The following is a 24,148-nucleotide window of genomic DNA, read 5'->3' as shown; positions in this document are numbered from 1 at the left end:
TACAACAGAGGGCTTCTCTTTGCTGCTGGATAGTTATTCTACTTAAGAGTTGTGTTTTCTTCTCCCTTCCATTCGACACATTTCTTTAAACATTCGCTTTATCCTGAAGAAACCCCACCCCCAGTTCTAAAGTACAATCACCTACTTATTTGAAAGCACAATACAGTGGCTCACATACAAGATAATAATGATTTGGGGACTGAAACCGAATACTAAGGTCAAACTGGTCCTTCTCAATTAGATTAGCGCAGTCACAATAAAGCATGTCTGCCCCCGTGTAAGGTAAAATATACATTCAATTTTTTTTTATTTTTCATATTGCTGTAAAGAGTAAAGACGAGCAAGTCTTGATACATGTCAGTGATTGCAAGGGACAAAGAGACTCGCACGCGTGGTGATTTCAGGAGGTGACATCTCTGAAAGCAAGCACAGTCTGTAAACCAGTCGGCTCACTGAAAGATGCTGAGGTTCCCAAGGGAAAGCTGTGTTGTCAGTTGAAGATGGGTCCGGGAGGAGTTTGTGAGGGAGGAGTTGCCAGGAAAGCAGTAGAACATTTCCTGTCCGTGGGTGCAGTCCTGAGGACTTGTGATGGCCATGATGAATCCCACCACCATCACCACTGCACCAACCGGAAGCATGACGCAGGCCATTATCTTATCCGTGTGTGTCCTTGGCTCCTCGGACAATTTCAGATAACAGGCTGAGGGGATGATAAAAATCAAAGGGGCCGCACAGAGCACACCCTGGGTGTTGAAGACAAGATGCAAGTTAACGTTAGAGGAGCGAATTCCTTGGGGTGTGTGTGTGTGTGTGTGTATATATATATGTGTGTGTGTGTGTATTTTATTTTTCTGAGACAGGCTTTCACTATGTATTCAAGGCTGGCATCAAATTGGCAGTCAATCTCCTGCCTCACTCCCCCAAGTGCTTGGATTACAGACATGAACCATCACATGTAACCTCATATAGCTTTTGAAAAGCATTATAGAAACATTTATGGGTGAGGGGATGGCTCAGTAGATAAAGGCACTTGTCACCTAGGACGCAAGCCTTTTGGTCTAAAGTCCATCTCAGGAACAGAAGCAGAAATGGGAGGTGAGAATTGACGCCACAAAGTTGTCCCGTCTTCCACACATAGGCCATGGCCTGTGTGCTCTCCCACCTCCATGGCATACATACATATACACACTAGTGATACATATTTAAAACAGTCCAGTGTTTTAAAAGTATTTGTCATTATACATATTAATAAAGTTGTATAGGTTCAGCGAAGACAAACCAAGGAAGGAAACATGTTAAGGAAAGACTTAGATGTAGGTTTCCCTTTCCAATGGAATAGTTGCAAACAAATAATAAAAGGAAGATAGAGTAATGAATAGCGAACCTAGGGGAAGATTAATAGACAATAAAGCAGATGGCAAGATGAACTCCTGGCAAATATGAAACCCACTGTTTGGTCACATCGTCTTTCCTAATACTGTCTAGGAATCCCAGTATATCAATAAGCCTTTCAAATCGGAGTGGGTTTTTCTGCTGTTTGAGTACAGAGAGGGACAGTGGGAAATTGGATGAACATTTCTCTTTTCTCTTCTCCCACATCTGTTTGAAAGTGGAGCCTGTCTGTGTCAGAAAGAAAGGTTTAACCCTCGGGGCTTAGCATGAAATCCTATTTCTAAGCCTTCTTTCAAGTAACGCTAAGTGCATTAATTACCCTAGAAAATTGACAGCGGAACCAAATGACCATAACTTGTTCCACTCCCCCAACTAACTGCCCATAAATCCAACCTAAGGGGGAATGTCAGGTTGAAAATTATGGGTGGGAGAGTTGTTTATTGTAGAAACAGGGACATGTACTGACTTCAAAGGGAAAAAGATTTTCCCCTTTAGAAGAACTAATTCTCACTAGAAACTGTGCAAACGTTGTTTGTAAATGTTAAGATTCACTGTATTCTAGACAACACATTTTTTTCTCACCTTGTCAAGTGCTATACGTTAACTAAAACATAAAAATTTTATGACAAACGTTTGTCATACATCATAAAATTTTTCCTTTTAAGCAAATCTCATTGTGTGTATTGGAAGTTTACAACATGGTGCTGTGGGACACGTGGATAACATGTTACTATGATGGAACAAGTTTAGAATAAGACTCAATTACTTTTGCATGTAGGAAAAAAAGCTTCTGAAGATCTATTATATAACCAAATTCTCAAATACAGTATGCTGTTGTTAGTCTTACTTGTTACTCCTTCCACCTATAGCCTTGTTCAGACCGCAAGTCTGCTACCCTGCACCCTCACCCCATACCTCTGTCTTTCCTCTCTCCCTTCCCTCTAATAACCCATATTTAGTCTCTGACTCTATTTGTATTTTTTTTTCATTCTCTGTCTAACTTGTTGCACTTAGCATGATGCTATTCACGTACTGCCAAAAGGCAGGGTTCCCTTCGTTTTAGGGCTGAGTTACACTCCATTGTGTACACAAACTCTGTCTCCTTTACTCACTCATTGCTGATAGACACATATTTTGACTAATGCAGATAATGCTGCAGTGGACATGGCATGCAGATGTGGGTATGAGATGGTCAGTCTGTCGCCTTTGGGTATTAACCTTGGATAGGGACGGCTGGCTTTTGGATTAAAGACATATGTGCCACCATGCCTGGCTTATTTATTTATTTACTTATTTACTTACTTCCGAGACAAGGTCTCATTAGTTGCACAGTATTTCAATCAATGCAAACTGAATTTGAAATTGGGTGATGTAAAATTACAGACTATACCTTTAACATCTTGAAAAGAACGAGTTTCTCAATACTAGCCAGTAAAATTACATGCTTCATACGAAATGCCATCTTCATAGTAGAAGCGTTCCGTAGTATATTTTTTTTTTAGTGTTTTTTTTTTTAAGTTACAGATAAATGACTTTGTGGAATCAGACTGTGGAATCAGGTAGTATCTAAAATTTTGGGGAAGAATGCCAAGAAAATATTTCTATAGTAAGAGAGACAAGAATGACAAAATACTAAGAGGTGCTGATACTGCATTCTAATCTAAAATATTTAAGGCTAAGGAGGTGGCCTTAACATTAAAGTTCTCACCATGCAAGTGTGAGGACCAGAGTTCTGATCCCCAGAGCCCATGTAAACACCAGCTGGATGTGGGCACCTACTTGTAATTAGTTCTAGCCTCTGAAGACAGAATGCAGACAGGATCTCAGAGCAAGCTCGTTAAAGACTTGCAACATTGGCAATGTTGGTGTTTGATTGAGAGACCCAGCCTCAACAAACAAGAAAGAAAAGCAGTTGGAGATGATTCCTTACATAAACCTCAGACCTCACATGAATGTGCATGCAAACTTAACCACACATGTGCCCACATACATGCAAACATACATGCATACATATGCATACCACATACACACACACAAAGATAGAAAAGAATAAACAAATGCACAGTGGTGTTTTGCCCTTTAGCACTTGAATAGATACAAGTATCTACGAGAGGTACATAGCAAATAAAAAATCAAATATCAAATGGCTGAAATTAAATGAACAACACGATACTTTGAATTAAGTTATGAAAATATTATGGGAATGAATCTTCCTTTGTAAAAAGTATGAGCTTCTAATTTCTTTGAAGTAAGAGATTAGGGGGTGGAAGTTGCTCACACTTCTACACCCTGGTTTGTGTGTATAGATTCTGCCCTTTGTAGAGACCATGTATGGGGCTAACTTATCTAGAACAGAGGGTGTGATGCTGCTGTCAGGAAGGAAACTGTCACCTGCTGAGATGCTGCCATCAGCCTTTGGGGACTCTTCCAAATCCAACTTGCCAGCAGGCAAGGCAGTATATATATTCATCCTTATTTTTCTATCTTTATGTGTGTAGGGCATGCATGTCTATGTATGCATGCTTGCATGTCTATGGGCACATGTTGAGTGTGCAAGCACATTCATGTTTGCATTATAGTTCTTATGCGTTGATTGCTGTGACTTGAATGAATATGGCCCCTTCAAGTTCATATATTTGACTATATGGTCCCCAGTTGGGGGAACTGTTTGAGAAGGATTAGGCAGTGTTGTCTTGTGGGAGAAGCTGTATTGTGGGGGGCAGGCTTTGAGGTTTCAAAAGCCCCTACCATTCCCACTTAAATCTCCCCTTCTGCCCCCACACCTGGTGCTTAGGTCTCAAGATATCAGTAGTCAGCTCCAGCATCATGCCGCCTGCCTGTCGCCATGCTCCCTGCCTTGATAATCTTAGACTCTAGCCCTCTGGAACCATGAGAACTAATTAAATGCTTTTTTTTTTTAATAAGTTGCCTTATTAAAAAGTTGCAAGGTGCTGTATCTTGTCACACCATGAAAATTGATAACAGAAAGATCAGTAAGTTGGGACAGGGACAGTTACAGAGCAAACGTGACAGCTGATTTTTGTGCTGGAAGAAACCCAGTTGACTGACTTGTTCATGTTACTTTCTAAATGGCGTGAAAGCTCGGCTTTGCTAGAAGTCATGACTGGAGCTCAAGACCGACAGAAAAATGATAGTCTGAACGAAAAATGAAATTTATGTCCTGGAAATGCTGAAGCATGCATGGGCAGCCCATATGTGGCGGTTCTGTTGAACTTGTCCATATTGGACAATTATTCCTCAAGAGGGCACCATATCTCATTACAGATGGTTGTGAGCCACCATGTGGTTGCTGGGAATTGAACTCAGGACCTTTGGGAAAGCAGGCAGTGCTCTTAACCTCTGAGCCATCTCTCCTGCCCACTTTCTTTTTAATTGACTCTATGTAAAGGAGTACAGCCTATTAATCCATTTAGTGAAGGACTATCTGAAGATACACCACCAGCTTTGGAAATTGCTTGGCAGGTCATAAAACCATAACTGCTGACTAAAAAGATGGTACAAATATTGTCTTATTCATTAAGGCAGGTCAGTTCCATCCATTGCCGATGCCAGGACATTTTGCAATTTGCATCATGGAAAGAACAAAAGGTCTGCAGGACATTTATAAGCACTACAGCTCATAAAATTATGTTTTGTGGCCTGAGTAGAATCTAGTAAATGATGCAAGAAGCTAAAAACTAAATAGAAAAAAAAATAAATCCTGATGAACTGTGGACTCATGGGGAAGAGTTTTCCATCAGCCTCGGGGTCCATCAGGAACCACTCCCAGCAGAACCCCTCCTAGGGTCCCTCCTTGGCATGTCACACCCTTGGTCCATGGGACACCTCAGAGACTGGTGATCATCTTCATCTTCCCATTACCATGGCTCTCTGGCTCCTTAAGGCTGGCGGTTGCTAGGTAGGCATCATGGCTGCTGCATGCTGTTGGAGATTCCAGGCCTCCAGGGCCTGCAGGAGTGAGGTTAGGTAGACTGGGGGTTGGGATCCATTGATAGGAATGAGGGAAAGATCTCACTGGGCCCCTTGCTGCTGCTGTCTCATTGAAGAATCAGCCCTGCGGGTCAGTGCCACTGGCATAGGCCCCTGGTACCAGGGTTCACAGACAGGGTTTCCTTAGTCACGGGCATCAGTCCTATCTGGGTGACTGCAGGGAGGAGGAGCCCCCAGGCCCTTGGCAGTGATACAGGTGACAAGCGTGACCCACTTCTGATAGCCCCTCCTCTATCCCTGCTCATACCCCTGAAGGGAGTGAGGTATGTGGCTACCCTGGGTAGGGGATACAGCTTCTGAGATTATCAAAGCCCTGCAGGGACCAACTTGTCAGCTGCTCCTCTATAGTAGCGGGAAGGAATGGCAGGAAGATTGACAGGATCCATGTTACTTGGAGAGAAAGCTCAGGCCTGGGGTATACAGGGAGTGACAGCCGGTGGTTTAAAGGTGGGGTTTTCTCGAAAGATCCCTTCTCCTTGCTATTGGTCCTTGCCTCCCTAGCGAGCCTTCCCTTCAGCCCCTGGAGCATACCTAGTGACTCCTTTCCTTGGGGGACACCTGATGAAGCATGACTTCCTGTAAGGAAGGGTTACTACTCCTCGACCCTCCACCCCACAACCCCTGTGGCCATATTTTGGTAGTTCCTGGTTCCTTTGTTTGTGCTGGGGAGCAGGTCTGAATCTCGCAGGGTCCCTTCCTCTGACCTCCTCTCAACTCCACTCCCATCACTGCTAATATTTCAAAGCAGAATGGGGAGAAAAGACAAAAAATTAACCTATCTTTTAAATTTCTGCTTTACAATCAATTGATACTCATGAAAGTTATTCCTATATCTTAGGAGAAAAAGAAAGCCTCTATCTTAGGAAGTATACCTACTCGGGCCCTGGTTTGCGCGCCCGATGATTATGTCTCTCTGTCTGGGTCTCATCGGCCTGCTTTCTTCCTGCCAAGCAAACAGCATACAGTGCTTTGGGGGCTGGTTCCTGTGGCCACGGCACCAGCTGTTTCATTTCCCCCCCTTTGTTCCACAAGTAGAAACCCACAGGGCCCAATTACTGCAGCTACCTCGTCCCTAACAGCAGCATCCAGCCAAGATGCTGGAGTCTTGCAACAGAACAGGTCAAGGACTGCTTTTCTTTGCTTTTAAAATGGACTCTAAGATTGAGAACGCCTCTGCTTTGAGAATGTTTCCTTGCTGTCCTCTGCTATGAAAACATGAAACAAAGGTGAAATTCTAAACGGGCTTTGAATTTTTACCAGATAACCCAAATTATTTAGCCTGTATTTATTTAGTTTTTAGCAATATCAGCATTTCCCTGATTTTGCAAGTTCTCATTCTAACATACCTCTCATCTTTGTGGGTGACTGTGATATCTGAAAAGCCAGAACAGAGAAGAATTTCTAAAGTGATTAGAGACTGTGGCAAGGCCCTGAATTGTCTGTCATTCACTTCCCCTCACAGAAAGTCTACTAATTAATATGAAAGCTATGAAGAGAAAATGAACACAAAAATCTTTAGTTTCAGTTTACTTCCAGCCTGTTATTTACTTTAGTCCTTTAAAATATTGTTTCATACGTAACATGGGTTATTCTTAAAAATAATACGTAAAGATAAGCTTTATCTCTCTTTCTCGCCTTCCCCCACAAATACACATGCCTACACACACACACATACACAAACACATACACAAGAAATCATTTTTCTGTGCTATGGATAGAGTGCAGACCCTTGCATAAATAGGACAAGCAGTCCACCGCTGAGCTCTATGTATGTATGCATGTATGTATGTGTAATAAAAGTGGTATATTCATATGTATGTCAGTGTGTTCATTCATGTGGAGGCTAGAAGACAACTTTTGGTGTCCTCTGACATCGATCTCTGCCTTCTTTCCTTGAGACAGAGACTCCCATTGAATCAGAAACTTTCTGTTTCAGCTAGACTGACTAGCTGTTGGGGCTGGAGAGATGGTTTAGTAGCAAGAGTATTTGCTGCTCTTGCAGAGGACCCAGGTTCAGTTCCAGGCACCCACATGGTCACTTACAACAATTCTTAGCTTTAGTACCAAGAGATTTAGTGCCCCTCTTCTTGCTTCTGTGATACCTAGGCATGCATCTAGTACACTTACATAAATGCAGGCAAAACATTCAAACTCATAAAAATAAATACATTTTCCAAAACAAAAATGATCAAGCTGGCAAGATGACTCAGTGGGTTAAAGTTCTTGCAGTACAAGGCTGACGGCTTGAGTTCAGTCCCCAAAACCCATGGTGCCAAGAGATAACCAACTCCAAAACACTGTCCAGTGGCCCTTATGCATGTATATAGCTGCATACATGTGCTGCCTGCTCTCTTCTCCCTCTCTGTCTCTCTCTTAAACACAGACACACACACACACACACACATCATGAATACTAGTGAATAAGTAACTCGAAAAGTTAAAAAAATAAAAATCAACCTAATAAATTTTGAGAACTCAAATGAGGTATTTCATAAAACCAGAAACAAACAAACAAACAACAAAAAAAAAATGATTGGTAGTGTTGTAGCTTGAATGAGAAATAGGCACCATGTATTTGAAACTCTGGTCCCCAGAGGGTGATGCTGTTTGGGATGGCCATTGATCCTTTAGATGTGGCCTTGCTGAAGGAAGTACATTACTGGGGACAGGCTTTGGTGTTTTATAGCCTGGACCCATTTCTTGTTCTCTCCCTCCCTCTCTCCCTCTCCCCCGCCCCGTGTGTGTGTGTGTGTGTGTGTGTGTGTGAGTGTGTGTGTGAGTGTGAAGTGCAATCAGTTTGCTTCCTGAATGCCATGCTGGCCTCATCAGTGGCTCTGTCTTCCCTGTCATGGTGAACTGTGAGTCAAAATAAGCCTTTTCTTCCTTAAGTCAGCTTGTCAGGACATTTTATCACAGACAAGGGACTGCTGTAGGGATTCATTATTCCAGACATCTCTACAGTGTAGTTGCAATGGTATTAGTACTCACAACACTGTGACATGCGTGTGTATGAGAGAGATGTATATGTGTGTATGTATATAATATACGTAATATATATTCCTTGCTTGCTTTCCTGCTTCTATTCCAGTGGTTCACTTATGATCCTGAATAGTTATAGAAACAGGTCCTAAGCTGTGGTGGCAAGGCATGATCATTCTTGTAATAACTTAAGCTGTTCTCAGCAGCGTGCCCAGTGTGCTGGGCCATAGAGGAAGTCATTACATATGCTTGTCTTGGAAGAGTTTATCATTTGTAAAGTAAAGATAATTCATGGACAGTTCAACTATCACATGGTCTAAGATCTTACGTAAAAGTTATTTCATTAAATTAAACAGGGACCATTCACAGAAATCAAGACTACAATGTGATTGGATTTCTGCTTTTTCTCCCCTTTCAATTTGTTTGAGAGATGGGGTCTTGCTATACTGCTCAGCCTGGGTTCAAGGGATTCCCGTGCCTAGTCTTCTGAGAAGCTAACTTGCTTGAACTACAGGGCTGCATCAACATACCAAAGGAAGCCTTTTTCCTGTTATTGATGTAATGGAAAATTCCCCAGGGTCCCTAGTGTTTGGCATCTGATATAAGAAAAGTCCAAATTATTTGCTTCTCGACAGGCTGTGTTCCAGCTTTTGTCTGGAACTTCAGGTCACAATGGCATTGGGAAAGCATAGTGACGTCAGTATGAGCGATAAACCCTCATTCATCCTGCACTTCTCATAGCCAGGAGAGCAGGATGAGCTGGAGTCTCCCCTATACAACCCTGCCCTCCCCGTGGTGCATGACCAGGAGATGCTAACTGGTTTTCTTCTGATTAGAAATCCTGGAAGGCTTGTGGAGAGGGAAGAATAATGACCCTGCATTGGTAGTTTTCCTTCCATTGCTATCTCAACAAATGGCGTCATTAGCCTAGGGTCACACAATAGAGTGGAATTATTCTTGATGTCCTTCTCTGTCCCTCTGTGTTCCCAATGGAATCTGTCACCAAAGTGTGTGAAGTTTTGTGTGTGTGTTGTTCATCAACCACATAGCAACTGAATGTTCATGTTAGTGAGAATGGTTATATTCTTTCAAATTTCCTTCCATCACTATGCTTTTACGTGTAGTGCAGAGTAATTGCTCAATTACTATATGGTTAATGAATAAATGAGTTCCAAGTACCAGCCAACAACAGACTTTGTAGGACTTAGGCAGACATAGAAAAATAATCATTGCAGGAAAAGAAATGAATGGAAAAATAGATAGGATAAAGGAGAAGAGAAAAGATTGATATGGCAGAGCGACAGGCTGAAAATAAATCTGGCAGCTAAGGGAGCCTTTGGAGAAATACACTGGAAAAGCCGGGCGGTGGTGGCGCACGCCTTTAATCCCAGCACTCGGGAGGCAGAGGCAGGCGGATCTCTGTGAGTTCAAGACCAGCCTGGTCTACAAGAGCTAGTTCCAGGACAGGCTCCAAAACCACAGAGAAACCCTGTCTCGAAAAAACCAAAAAAAAAAAAAAAAAAAAAAAAAAAAAAAAAAAAAAAGAAATACACTGGAAATAAGTTCCCATAAAGGCAAGGATTGGGCTACTGAGCAACAGCATTTCCAATCGCGTTGAAAGAAAAAGATCAGTTCAGATATGACACAATAGAGAGCTACATCTGAGTGCTTAGAGATGACAAAAGAAAAGTCTGGGGAAAGAAAAAAAAATATTGAAAGGAAAAGAAGTTTGGATCATCCAAAGTGATGATGTGATCGGGATAGAATTTTATTCTTTCTATAATTTCAACAAATCCACTAGACATTTCAATTCTACACACAGTGTAGGGTGTGGTCAACTTGAGAAATACCTGGATAGTACAGGGACAAGCTATGCAGCCATGGAATTCTAGACACTTCTAGTCAGATATAGTTTGGTTGTGAGGGATTGTTCTGAATATCATGAGATATTATTGATGTCCTGGCTTCTTCTTACTATATACCCATAGCATTGCTACCCTGCTAGGCAACCAAAGATGTCTCTGGACATCACAAATACCACCCTCTTGGATGGGGAGCAAAATCATGCCCTTTGAGAAGCACTGCCATAAACCATATGCTTTCACAGACAGCAGAGGGTCATCGTTGTCAGTATTTATTATTATAATGCAAACAGATTTCCACTATACTTCAGAAAGTGATACTTTGAAGAAAAGGAAAGCACATTTTGTATTAGACAGTAACATTTTAAAAGATATTTCAGAAAGCGTAGAGCAAGTCCTTTCATGTACTTACGTTGAGTTCTAAAACTATCCCAAGGCAATCAATCAGCAGTGATACGAGCGTGGCTGCAGTAACGATAACCACTGTTAAGATGATGTGGAACACTGATGAAGGATTCCCACCGAAAAACACATTGGCAATTACCTGGCGAATAAACAGAGCAGTTGATAGGTGTTCTTGAGGCTTACTGGAATCAGTAAGAGGCTTTTGTACTAGCGCGATGACTATATGAACCATCCACAGTAAGGCAACGCATCAGACCTTAGGACACTAGGAATGTTTCTGTTTTTTCAAAGAAACTGCACATCCGCATACATAGCAATAATGAGTATTCCTTGCTGTGAACATTGTCAGTCAGTGTCCTATGCTGTAGACCCAGAGCCTGGCACACCATTGTTGTAACACACACACATTTTTTTTTTTTTAAAGAATAAGAAGACTTTGAAAGTTTCCTTATCCTTCTTGAGCTGGGCAGATTGCCACTAAAACAAATTACAAACACTAATTGATTATTTAATGTTCCCTAAGGAAGGTGTTAGGACTTACCCTCTTAATGATATTGGATGAGTGCTATCCTTTAATAAGAGAAAATCAATTCTATACGAAAGAAACCCACAAAGAGGAAAGACAAATTAAGGATAGTTTGTCGATATTTTTCATAAATAAACAGATTAGGAGGCTAATCTATAGTCACTATTGGATGTATCCCACTCTGATGAATTTACAATAAGAGAATGTCAAAAGAATGATCCTGTTCTCAAGAACTTACATCCCAATAGAAGGCCCATAATTGGTATAGAAAAAAGTAGAGACCAGTTTGTGGCAGGATTTTAAAAGACCAAGTAGAATTTAGAGGGCTCTTCCGTTGTCTAAAATGGTCTCCTGAGGGGAGCAGAGGAAGCCCTGGATGAATGTGTGAGGAGCAGATGAAGCCCTGAGTGGAAGTATAACACTGACAGAAGCACCGCCATGTCCAGGACCCCAGTGCCTCAGACCAGTGTGACTGGCAAAACTTCCCCAAGTCCACATGCAAATGTTGAGAGAAAGTGCACTCTGTCGCAGGTTCTTCCTCCTAGACATTTACAGCCTGAGCTCCCCCACCAGGACTAGCTACCCCCTCCTTATGCTGTATATAATAAACACAATCATTTCTGGGCTGTCATGGTAGGTGCTCTCCACCATGGCAAGCGCAGGCCACCCAATCTAAGCTTGTCTGTACACGTGTCTGTATTTCTTCATCCCTATGTCACCCCAGTCAGGTTTCTAGGACCACAGCACACAGGACATGGCCTTCCTTAAAGTCCTCTTCTTTTTACCGTTTCTGAAACGTGAGTGACCTAGCCGAGCTTGGGGTGAGGATTAAGTTAGAGCAGAATGACAAGCTGAGGCCACCGTGGAAAGAAGAGCAAAGGAGAAAGAGTAAGAACATTCTCGATGGAGGACAGAAAGGAGACTCTGAACAGAGTGATGAGCATGTGCAAAACACCAGTGAAGCGAGAGCTCTCAGTGGAGAGAGCATCAGGTGCCAGACACTGTAACCATGACAACTGTGGAAAAATGACCTAAACAGATGATATCCCTGCCCAGCTGCTCCTTCAGCGCTGCTGCTGGTAGAGACTTAATAGTGATACTAATAACTTAGATGATGTGGATTTGCTATTTTTTTTAAACACAACTGTTCCATACATCTCTAAAATGGCCTTATGAGGCCGAAATAGCTAAATAGGCAGGATCAGGGCATACAGTCTTTTTTTTTTCAATCCTCTTTATATGTATCTGGTTTATTTCACCTATAAAGAGAAATGGCTGTGTTCATGTTTGCTCTGTGTGTGTGTGTATGTGTGCAGACAGTAACAGCAATCAAGAGTCTCATACAGCATCTCTCTGCATGGCACATGCTGCCAGGGCAAACATACTAGTTTTACTCTGCTTTCCCATGATGGCAGCTAGAAAGAAAACTCATTCCACATAGGAAAGACAGACGCTGCAGGTGATGTGACTCAAGTCACCCACACACGGCTGACCAGAAGGCATCCAAGCCTGCACCGTCCACTCATGTTGATCTGGAGATCCGATCTGAGCCTGAAGTGCTGGGCAGATGTTGACAGAACAACCTTTCCCGACCAATAGTTAGCAAAGTTTTAAAAGAATCTCGAAGCTCAAAATTCTGCATAAAGTCCTCTCTACCCCTTTCTTCTGTAAAGGAAGGGCACCAGCCTTGGGTCATGCTGTTTGCGAACAGGAGTGAGACCGGAAAGAATGCACAGCACTGAACCTGTATTTCAGCACTGGTTCACCTTGCCAGAACTGGCCTGCAGTGAGAAACCAGCTGCCTTGAGACGCCTGTGGATTCGATAGGGGATTTAAGGCCCTTCATTCATTGTATGCAATCCCAGTGCACTGCATAAACAGCTTGTAGGGGAAGATGCTGACTAAGCCCTTTCCACAGAGTTCGTGGGTGCTGCTCACTCAGCACAGTGGATATCTAGCCAATGGCCTAAGAGATTCCTGACAAGCCACGTTACCCAGGATTACACAAGAATAGATTCTCTTTTGTCTACATAACTGCCTGTATTTGCAAACATGTAAAATTCTCATAAGACGTTTATTATAAATATATGCATCAAAATATATCTGTAGACCTATAGGTTTAAGTTGAAGTTTAATTCCTCATGGAATATAATATATTATTTTTAAAAATAAAACAAATTACTCTGGCCTTTGGTAAATAAACAATGGCTTATGAAACATCATAACAAAAATATAATTTTGGGAATGAGTTCTTTAAACTTTCATTCTTCATTTGGCTTTTCTAAAGGCTGTTAGTCACTTGGGGACCAAGAGATGTGTTTGTGTTTATGATCGTCTAGACTCAACCCTGGGGCATGATTTATAGTCACAATATCTAAAAACAAATTATTTTATAAATATTTGAATACGTATTTAAATGAAAATGAGGACATGACCACTCCTAGGTATGGTTGGAAAGAATGTTTTTATTGTAGGTATGAGGGAGAGAATAGACAGAGGTATCTGGAAGAGTCCATAGCAGAGAGAGAAAGAAGTTGGGGGAAGGGCTGCAAGCAAGAGAGGATAAGAAGAGAGAGAGAAGAATTGACCCAAAGATCAGAGGCCAAAAAAGTATGTGGCCGAAATGGCTAGAGTCAGAAGCTGGGGGAAGGGAAGGGAAGGTCAAGGGCTGGATAGGTTTAGGGTAGAGGGTGGGGGTAAGACTTGCTGAAGTAGCCTGGCAGCCAGTGTCTGCTTTGATAGGCTAACCAGAACCTTAGTTTGTCCCGAGTTTCTTTGGAACCTAACAATGTTTATCTGTAGATTTTGATACCTTTCAGCTTAAAGAGAAGGTTGTATGAATCTATCCCCTGTCATCTTGCCTTTAGGGAATTTAGGTATTGAGTTATCTGTGTCTTCTTAAGTAAATGCAGTAGAGCAATCACAGGGGCACAGGGTTGGAAAGAGCCTGGGCTAGCTTACCTCTCTAGTCACAAAGCATTCAATCGGGTACGTCAAAATGACAGTGATGCCGTAACAAAACCTTCCGAAGGTCACGAGGTCATCACTTCTGCAGTAATTTTCAAATAAGTCTCCTGGAGAACAAGAAAAATATATTGGAATTGCAAGGTCTTGGGAGTAACTAACAAATGAGATATTCCTTCCTATAAAAGTGGTGGCCCATACACTTCATCTCATCGAATTAGACGAACAGATTACAGTAGCCCTGCTATTATCCACAGCTATAGTACATGCTCCACTTGAAGGTAGACTCATCATTCTTATTTGTTTTTGGTAAGTTTGCCTTAAAGTTGTGCCAGTTTTTGAAAAAATACTTTGTCCATTATGGGTTGGGTTTTCTTTATATATATATATTTAACAGAATCAACTCCCTAAATTCTTGTGCGCTGCCTTTATAAATGGCTTCTGGTCTTTGTTTCTGGCGATTGTATTATTCTAAACAAATGCCTATTAAAATAAACAAATTTCTCTTTGAAATGCTATTTTTAGATCGAGGACAATCCTGCAAGGAAGAGCAGGACCAGGGCCTGTGGGAGGCTGAGTTTCCTGCACGGGAGGTATAGGTCCTGATCACAAGCTCGGCACCACACCAAGGAATTCCAAAGGTAACACTGTCCTTCGTGACATTTGATATATGCAAGTGGAAACACAAATTTCACTGGTTTAACACTGCAAATAGGACCGATTCCAGGAAAGGACACCAAATTTAATGACTTCTAAACCAAGTAACAGACCACATATACCTTCGGCTCCTTTTTATTGAGACTCTGTATGTTTGCAGGAGTCTACGAAAAAAATGCCAGGCTCTGGTCAGCTCACAGCAGACAGCCTTTGGGCCTCATTACTTCCTGGACATAACATGGTTAAGGCTGGACACTGCAGTTGCCTTTTTTCAATTAAACCAATTAAAAAATTGCATGAGAGCCGCATATTTAACGGCACCGTTTCAGAAGAAGAAATTAATCCTCTGAGCTTGTTTGTATTAAAGAGTGAGGCTGCAGCCTATTCATGTGGAAACTTCCTCTTTCCAGGGCAAGTCCCTTCTCTCCACCAAGGACACCTGATGTGTGTGACTCTCCTGGTGTCCCTTCTGGGCAGAAGAAGATGACAACACAGAGCAATAGAAGCAGAAAACAGCTTCAACACTGATTAAGGGTTCAACCCTGTGAGAAACCCAAGAACCTAGGTTCCCATTGCCAACCTTCCACCCCCAATAACCAGGTCCTGTGTTTGCTTTGACGTCACAGGGTATCACAATGAGACGCTACACTTCCCACTGCCTTATTGGCTCGAATGTACCTGATGAGCAAGGGAACATGTAGTTTGCACAAACACAATCAGGTCGAGCTAAAGAAAAATGAGCTAAAGAAGCAATGTTGGCTCATTTCAGCTGGAATCTAAGTGTGTGTCAGGGAATTAGAGCTAAGGGGAAAAAACAGGGACAAGAACAATATCATCAAATACCTGTCAGCTTTGTTCTATTAAGATGTGTATAAGAGGCCGGGCGGTGGTGGCGCACGCCTTTAATCCCAGCACTTGGGAGGCAGAGGCAGGCGGATCTCTGTGAGTTCGAGACCAGCCTGGTCTACAAGAGCTAGTTCCAGGACAGGCTCCAAAACCCCAGAGAAAACCTGTCTCGAAAAACCAAAAAATAAAAAAATAAAAAAATAAAAGTGTATAAGAGACAGAATGTGTGTGTGTTTGTGTGTAAATGTATGCAGTGTCTGCACATAGCTGTGTGGGTATTTGTACCTGTGTACAGGCCTGTGGAGGCCATCGGAGGCCATCAGGTACCCTGCTTCATCATGCTCTGCCTTGTTATTTGTGAGACAGAATCTCTCACCAAAGATAGGCAGGCAGTCAGGAAGCCTAAGCGATCCTGTTGTCTCTTCCCTACATGGGCCCATGTGGCCACACTCAGCTTAAAGAGGCTTTTTACAGAGTGTTGCTGTATAGCACAGGCTAGCCACCCTCCTGCCTTAGCCTCGCATGCGCTGTGTGGGGATTACAGATGTTACTGACCATGCACAGCTGTCATAAATATTTAATTACAGCAGGGCAATTACCGTTGCTAAAGACACTAGGAAGACATCACTAGCGAAAACAGACATCTATTAACCAAGGTTCCATGCCTGCTGGAGTCCTTAGGCCATTCAACTTGACATACTATGTAGCAATTTTAATTGGTCCACGGCAGTGCTTGAAAATAGGTCAGTTCTTATCCAGACTTTCAACGCTGCTTTTAACTGTACTATCCTATAACTAATCCATATGTTCTGCATTGCTATCACACTATCACTAGTTTTTTTAATCTTTATTATTTTCTGAGAATTAAATGCACACAATCACAGCGACCTATGATCTCTGTGCAGATCAAGGCATCCCAAGCGTACCACAGAAAACCAAGTCAAGAGGAGCTGGACTCGAAGAGGTTGTTGAAGACTCCATGTTAGTCAAAACTGAGGAAGCAGATAGAGAAGGGGGGAAGATATCTGAACTTGAGCTTCAGCAGACCACGTGCCTTCTGGTTGTTACCAGCCAGCTGGAACAAGTTACTTCTCTTTCTGTGTGAGCAGGAAGTAAAACTCGTTATTCCACTTACCTTCAAAGGGTTGTGGGAAGGTCAAGCGAGAGGCTAGACCTGTAAAAGCTGCGGAATCTCTGAATCACTGTGCTTGGCCCACTGTCAGGCTACCCCGAGTATTACACCCCGAGTGATTGGATGAAAGGGTCAAAAGCGGTAAAGGGAAGACCACTTAGTTACCAGGCCCGAGAGAAACAAGAAAAGAGAAGGCATTTGGAAGTCAGCGAGGGCTGGCTTCATAGGAAAGATGATGTTCGTGATTTAGTCCAGAATGAGACAATTAAGCTGAGATATCCTACAGGCTGGAGATGGAAAGGAAGGTCTGGGTTAGAAGGAGAATAAGGAAATTACACAGACTATTTGTCATCAGAAAGACAGGACCCCAATGTCTGGGTGGGATGGGGGATTAGAAAGTCCTTAAGAAAAAAGAAAAAAAAATAGCACAGAAAAGGAAAACCCATTATAGTACAGTCATTCTTTCCTCAAGTGGGAGGCAAGGCAGTTCAGGACAGCTGACTCCGAAAGGTTCAGAAGGACCAGACCAGAAAGGTTATCAGCTTCAGCACTGGGAGGCTGTTAGTGCCCAGGAAAGAAAAGTGCAGAGTGGTAGTGGAGAGAGGAGCCAGAGTTCATGTCTGGAAACAAACAAACCTGTCTGGAAGCAGAGGATCCGTGGTCACGGAACTAAGTCTCAGCGATTAAGAAGAGAGAAATTGGGGAGCAGAGCATAGAGAGGCAGGAGTATAGAGCGGAGAGTGAGGAGAAGGGCAGACCCTGGGAAAACTGTTCCAAAAATGAGTAGAAAACTGATATACAGGCACCAATCCACATGTGCACCAAGGTAGGATGTGGTTTAGGCTCTCGTTTTACCTTGAGTGAAGCCGGTAAAAGTCAAGTACCCACAAGTGGCAAAGAGCACACAAATAAACACAGAAACCAAGATGGACGTGTGGATGATCCGGCACCACTTAGCCACCGTGGGCTCTTCGAGAGACCCATAGACTAGGAAGCAGTTATGGTGGCAAATGAACGCTGTAACACAAAAGAAAACAATCATTACTGGGGCAGTAGCAGGCCTGTGCTTTCTACTCTGAAAAGCTGAGAGGTGCATACGGCCTTAGAATTTCAAGTATCTATGATGAAAACATGTTGATTTTGTTACACTGAATAAGACAGAAAGTTTCCTAAGAAGCCTACAAATGAGAACCTACATAGATGTCTCACCTGGTTTCTTCGTCACTGTCAACAAGAACCAGGCCTGCCTGCCCAACTTCTCTCCCAGTTTTTCCTCTTCCTGATGACCCTTCCTATCTTAAGGAAAATCTGCACGTGACTTTCCTTGACAACAGGAACATAGGGCAGCTATAGATATCTAGCCAGATTTTAACTTTTTCTGCAGAGACTTTGAAGAGGTCTATAATATTTGCTGGACTTCCAAGTTAGAAAACACACTAACTGTAATGAATGTCCATCCTGGAAATACTTTTCTTCAATTAGGAGCAAATTTTAGTAACGAGTGAGGAAGGCTGGTAATGGACAAGAAAGGGTTGGTAATTTTATATTAACACAAACTAGATTGTATGCTGCTAAATGGAACTTAGAAGACCTGGTATAGACATACAGGGAGCAGTACCTCTTCACTGAGCAGAGGGAGTCATACTGAGAAAGGGTTTTGTAGCCAGGTACTCACCAAAAGACATCACCCCAATAGCCTGGATGGCGTTGGGCTTTGCAAACACCCAAGCATCTTCTGTCTTTGGTCTAGAAGAAAATCAGTTAATTAGATATATTATTAAACAAGTGTAATAATAAACTTACTGGAGAATAAGAAATAGAATCCCACATCACAATTGAGCATCTTTCAATGAGGACTTATTAAGGGGGGCTGGAGAGATGGCTCAGAGTTTAAAAGTGTTTGTTGCTCTTGCAGAGGACCCAGGATTGGTGCCTAGACCCCACCTGGCGGCTCACAGCCACCTGTAACTACAGTTCCTGGAAAATCTAATGCCCCCTTATGAACTCCTTGGGAACCAGACACCCGTGATACACACAGACACAGGCATAGATGGGACACAGACACACACACAGACACACACACACATATATACACAGACACACACACACACATACACACACACACCATGCAGGCAAAATACCTATACATATAAAATAAATAATTTGCCAAAAAGAAAAAGAAAGAAATTAATAAGGGGGTTTTCATTCATCTCATCATTTCCTGGGGACGGGCACCAGCATTTCCTCAACCCCAATGCTCTAAAATGCCTGTGGACACAGAAAGATTCTGTGTATATACATGTAAAATACCCACCGAGTGTGTGATTCGGGAAATTGATTTGCTTAGTCAATTTAACAACAAAGTTAGTATGGAGTCAGCACACAGGATCCCGAGGGAGATACTAAGTTACCAGCGTCCTATATCTACTCTTCATTCACCTCTTCAGGTTTGCAGGCTTGATCGAGCTGACAGAAGTTTAAAGGGAGCTGTGGTTTACTGAGGAAGGTGGACGTGAGTTGAGACTGACTGAGGGTGCACTGACTATTTCTGGGCAAATGCACTCTTATCTCATTTCTTTTTTTTTTTTTTTTTTTTTTGCAGGTACATTCAAGAATTATTATGTAGGCCAGACATAGTGGTTCATATGTTTAGCCTTAGCACTCAGGAGGCAGAGGCAAGTGAATCTCTATGAATTCAAGGCCAGGCTAGTTTACAAAGTGAGGTCCAGACCAGCCAGGGTCACACATTGAGACCCTGTCTCAAACCAAAACCAAAACCAAAACCAAAACCAAAATGAGAATTATTTTCATCTAACGTTAAGGTAAGCATTACGATCTAGTTTGCTTAGCTTCTTGCTGTGTTTCAGCCAAAATCTTTTCGGACATTGGTCTCAGGTTTCCACCTGTTAGTGTACTTCTAAATGGAGTTTTGAACTATATACATTTCAAAAATTATTTTCATTCATTTATTTATTCTGAGACAGAACCTCACGGGTGATCTAGCCAGGCTGGCCTCAAACTCATGATCCTCCTGGCTCAGCCTTTATAGTTCTGGGGTTAAAAGTGTGGCTTCAGCATGTCCAGTTAGGTGCTCTACATTCTCAAGCACCTTACATCCCAGTGGAATTAAAATATGTAGCGTCAGCATGGACTGGCCTGCCTCATAAATACTCATGTCTCCACCTCCAATAATAACGAATATCACAGACTTGAGTCTGTTCTTCTGGCCTCTGCTATTTGTTGGCTAAGGTATTCCTTTAGCTAAGTTAATTGATCTGCGTTTTAATTCCTTCCTCTGTGAAATGAGAGTAATCACAGTATCTAACTTCCTGAGTTATTTAACAGATTAAATGAGATAAAACATGTAAATCTTCTGAAAAGGGGTTGTAAGACAGCATATATTCAATATATACAGTTTTACCAGTACTATCTATTAATATTTGATTAGTATCCTTTCTCACGTATTCAAAGGTAGATAAAAGTCCACAAGTAGCACGTACTTCTATAGACAGGTTTGAATGAGACCCAAAAGAGTGCATGGAGATAGACAAGAAGCCCACTAGAGAGCACGGGGGTCCTGGAGGGTTAGAGAAAAAGGGGAATTCTCAAGATGAAAACTCAACTTTTATGTTTGCTCCTTATTGTCTGTATAAAGAGGACACAAACGGATTCTGTTTGCTTTGTCAAGGTTTGTGGAATTTTTTTGCAGTATATCATCTCTATCATCTCTCTATAAATGAAACGAGCAGCTCTCAGGGGGGAAAAAGCCTTACAGAAAAGAGAGGAGGCTTCCCACTGTTCTCTGACCTGATGGGAATCTCTGCTCTTGGAGTGGGAGCTGCTGCCACCTGCTGCCTCCAGAGCTTTCTCTCCAGTCAGCCTGGCAAATTCCAGCCACAATGTGCAAAGTGCACTTGTTTAATGTAAGATGCTTATAAAATGATTCCCATTGGGCAGTACTAATGGAAGATGGTCTAAATTTCTGATACGCTCTGAGAGAGTAATGTGCTCCAAGTCTGGGAAAAGGAGCGAGGTAATGGGTTGTTGCTTTCCAATTGTTTGCAATAATCCAGGAATGCGTTCAGAAACAATAGTTCCATGGGGGTGGGGTGGGGGACAGAAGAGAAGGAATGGCTATCTCTCCCTGTTATAATTTATGCATCGAGATAAATTTTGATACCCATCCTGGAGCAAAACAAATGAAGTTATGTTTCTTCTACCTTAGACTATAGATGTCAAATACAAAAATATTAATAATGTGTCCAAGCAATGTGTATGATTAAAACATCACCAAAAATGGCTGTCCTAATCTTTGCTAGGGTAGTTTCATAGAAACATCTGTTAGTGCATTTACCATATTAATAGATTAGTGCTGGAAAGTGTATGGATTTTAGCACATCCACAAAAGCATATGATTCAGTATTGATTTTTCATGAACATACCAAGCAAGCTGTTAAGAATTTTCTTATCCCAAGGAAGAACATCTACAACAAAACATATGTGTAATAAACATGGATCTTAAAAGGTAGAAATGTTACAACTAAGGGAAGAAACCAGGTATGTTTCATATCCAATTGTCGGTTCTTACTTAGTTCCAGAAGTCAATGAGAAGATGTCTAATTACAAAAAATGTGTAGCTTATTCGAGCACAACATGATTGTAAACATGGACAGTTCAAGGGCTCTTGTGGTCAACCACTAGGGTATTTAACAGAGGGCTGAATATAAATTCAGTTCACACAAACACACACATGCACACACACACATACCAGTAAAGTTGGTGTAGACAACTGACATGTTGTAAAGAGCGACTGTAAAAACAAAATTCTGATTTTCCAGAGAGTTTTAACATTATGTTATACTTCTATTAAAGATACAAAGAAATGGAGAGATATACCATGTCTACATTTCTGCTCAGGAAGACTCAATATTATGCACCTGCCAATTCCTCCCAAATTAGTATTCAAAGAATAAAGTGTATTGAAGAATGAATTCTGCAAACAGATACTATTGACATCTGAAGGCAAATATTGGTAGATGACAAAATCAATTAAAGGTATCATAAAACATTTGTAAATGATATAATCCATATGAAAAGCTAAGATTACAAATGTCTAACTGGAAAAAGAGATTGGGGATTGATCACACATAAAATCAGTGAAATGATTATTATCTAGTTTAAAGTAAATATTCTGCAAGGCAATAAGAAAAATAAAACATGATGAACAATTGATAGGAAAAGAATCAAGACTGAGGTCATAAGTATTCATTTTAATTTTGTGTGTGTCAGGTACCAGGGAAATGGCCTTCTGCATGCCAGGCAAGCACCCTACCACTGAGTTATATCCCCGGATATATTTCACTTTTTTGAGATAGGATCTTGTAAGTTTAAATTGGCCAGTCAGCCCTTCAACTCCCTCTATAGCCCAGGTGGTCCTTGAATTTGTCATCTGTCTGATTAAGCTTTCCTAGTAGCTGGGTTTACAGATACATCCAACCATGCCAGGTGCTTCAGTTGTTAAGTCCTGAATGTCTCGAAATCAAAATGAATGGACAGGTGTGCTACTGTAACCTGTTACATTAGGTTTCCTTAGTTTTAACCCTTCTTATTTATGGCATCTATCCTAGTCTGTCCAAGATCTCCTTGATCTTCTCCAGCTCCTGAATGTGGGGATAACAGGTGTCCACCAACTTGCCCAGTTTGATGTGATGTTGGAGATCAAACCGCCAGGCGAGTACTCTACCAGTTGACCTACATCCACAGGCTTATCAAATGAAAACGGTGCAGCAAATTCAAATATATATATTTGCAAAGACAGAGGAAATACCATGGACATTTTGAAGATTGAAAAACAGGAAGATAAAAGATTGAAGGATTAATAGATGAAGAAAAGTGGACAGACGGAAACAGGCTCCTGAGACACCACCTAGTCTACCTAGTCAGCATTGTGTCAGAAGGCAGAGCGAGAGGGAGAAAGAGGGAGAGAGAGGGAGAGGGAGATGGAGAGGGAGGGAGGGAGGGAGGGAGGGAGGGAGGGAGAGAGAGAGAGAGAGAGAGAGAGAGAGAGAGAGAGAGAACAGATAATGTTAGAAGAATAGCTGAAAATTCCCAGATTTCATAGTAAGCTCAAATATTACGAATATGAACAGAACAAACTCAGGTGACTTCAGCAACATCTAGCCTGACCCCATGATAACAACCCTTAGAGACTGAGGAGGCTGAACGGCACTCATGACATTTGTATGTTATCATTGACAGTGATATGTCAAGCACAAACATTGAGCAAATTTCATGAACAACTGGGACTGCCTTTCCACAGTCCATTTACCTCATCAGTGAACTTACACTTTTTCTTTCAGAACCGTTAGAGGTCCAGGATAGGTTTTTCATAAGGAAGGGATGTGTGAGTATGAACGTGTGCATTTCGAATTCTCTGCAAGTGTTGGGAAATTAGCTTCCTATGAATTTACCAAATTAAACTATGATTGGATGTATAAACAGGAATATGCCCTTAACACCTGGCTTTCCGCTTTCTGTGAAGGAACATTTTCAAGGGTTGGCTCTCATAGATCTCTCCCCCAAAGCTTTCAGCTAAATGCTAACACTGCTTCTTTTCCTCCTTTAACCTTTAGATCATAGTTAGAGTAACAGAGACTAGAAACTGACAGGTAAAGAGATTCAGCAAGTGGAAAATTTATTATGTTTTTCATCTGCATAAAACTCTACTTATGGACTGGAGAGATGGCTCAGTGGTTAAGAGCATTGCCTGCTCTTCCAAAGGTCCTGAGTTCAATTCCCGGCAACCACATGGTGGCTCACAGCCATCTGTAATGAGGTCTGGTGCCCTCTTCTGGCCTGCAGACATACAGACAGAATATTGTATACATAATAAATAAATAAATATTAAAAAAAAAACTCTACTTATGTATGGGGTACCATGTGATTTTTATAATACATATATATTTACCAGGTAATTTTAAAATCAGGACAAACACACACACATACACATGTTTTTTTTCATAAAAATATTTAAAATACTTTCTCCTAGCTTTTTAACCATTAACTGTAAATTATCATCTGTAATTATTCTACTGTACATAAAACATAGAACTTATTTCTGTTACTTGTGTAGTTAGATACCCCCTCCTCAGCCTCTAGTGACAACCATTCAACTCTTTAACTTCTAGGAGAGCAACTTTGTTTGCTTTTGGGGGACAGGGCCTCACTGTATGGGGTTAGGTGGGATTCTACAGACCTGCCTATTTCTGCCTCCCGTGTATTAGGAGAGAGGGCATGTACCACCAAGCCCTGCCTGAGATCAACTTTTAAGATATTTCATAAGTGAGTGAGATCATGTGGTACTTTCTGCTTGTG

At 41.7% G+C, this 24,148-nt stretch overlaps 1 protein-coding gene across 1 annotated transcript in view; it reads right to left on the bottom strand.

Annotated features, from left to right (window-relative positions):
- Positions 1-383: 383 nt before the first annotated feature.
- Positions 384-24,148, bottom strand: part of Slc38a11 (solute carrier family 38 member 11) — a 43,912-nt gene continuing 20,147 nt past the window's right edge. The window contains exons 8-12 of the mRNA XM_057755542.1: positions 18,450-18,520; positions 17,630-17,791; positions 14,137-14,249; positions 10,657-10,788; positions 384-743 (exon numbers count right to left, since the gene is read on the bottom strand). Of these exons, the coding sequence (XP_057611525.1) occupies positions 450-743; positions 10,657-10,788; positions 14,137-14,249; positions 17,630-17,791; positions 18,450-18,520 (772 nt within the window). The 3' untranslated portion in view covers positions 384-449. The remainder of the gene's footprint in view (positions 744-10,656; positions 10,789-14,136; positions 14,250-17,629; positions 17,792-18,449; positions 18,521-24,148) is intronic.

The sequence above is a fragment of the Chionomys nivalis genome, chromosome 22 (genome assembly GCF_950005125.1).
Source record: "Chionomys nivalis chromosome 22, mChiNiv1.1, whole genome shotgun sequence".
In the NCBI taxonomy this organism is placed as follows: domain Eukaryota; kingdom Metazoa; phylum Chordata; class Mammalia; order Rodentia; family Cricetidae; genus Chionomys; species Chionomys nivalis.
This window is presented reverse-complemented; position numbering and strand designations above follow the sequence as displayed.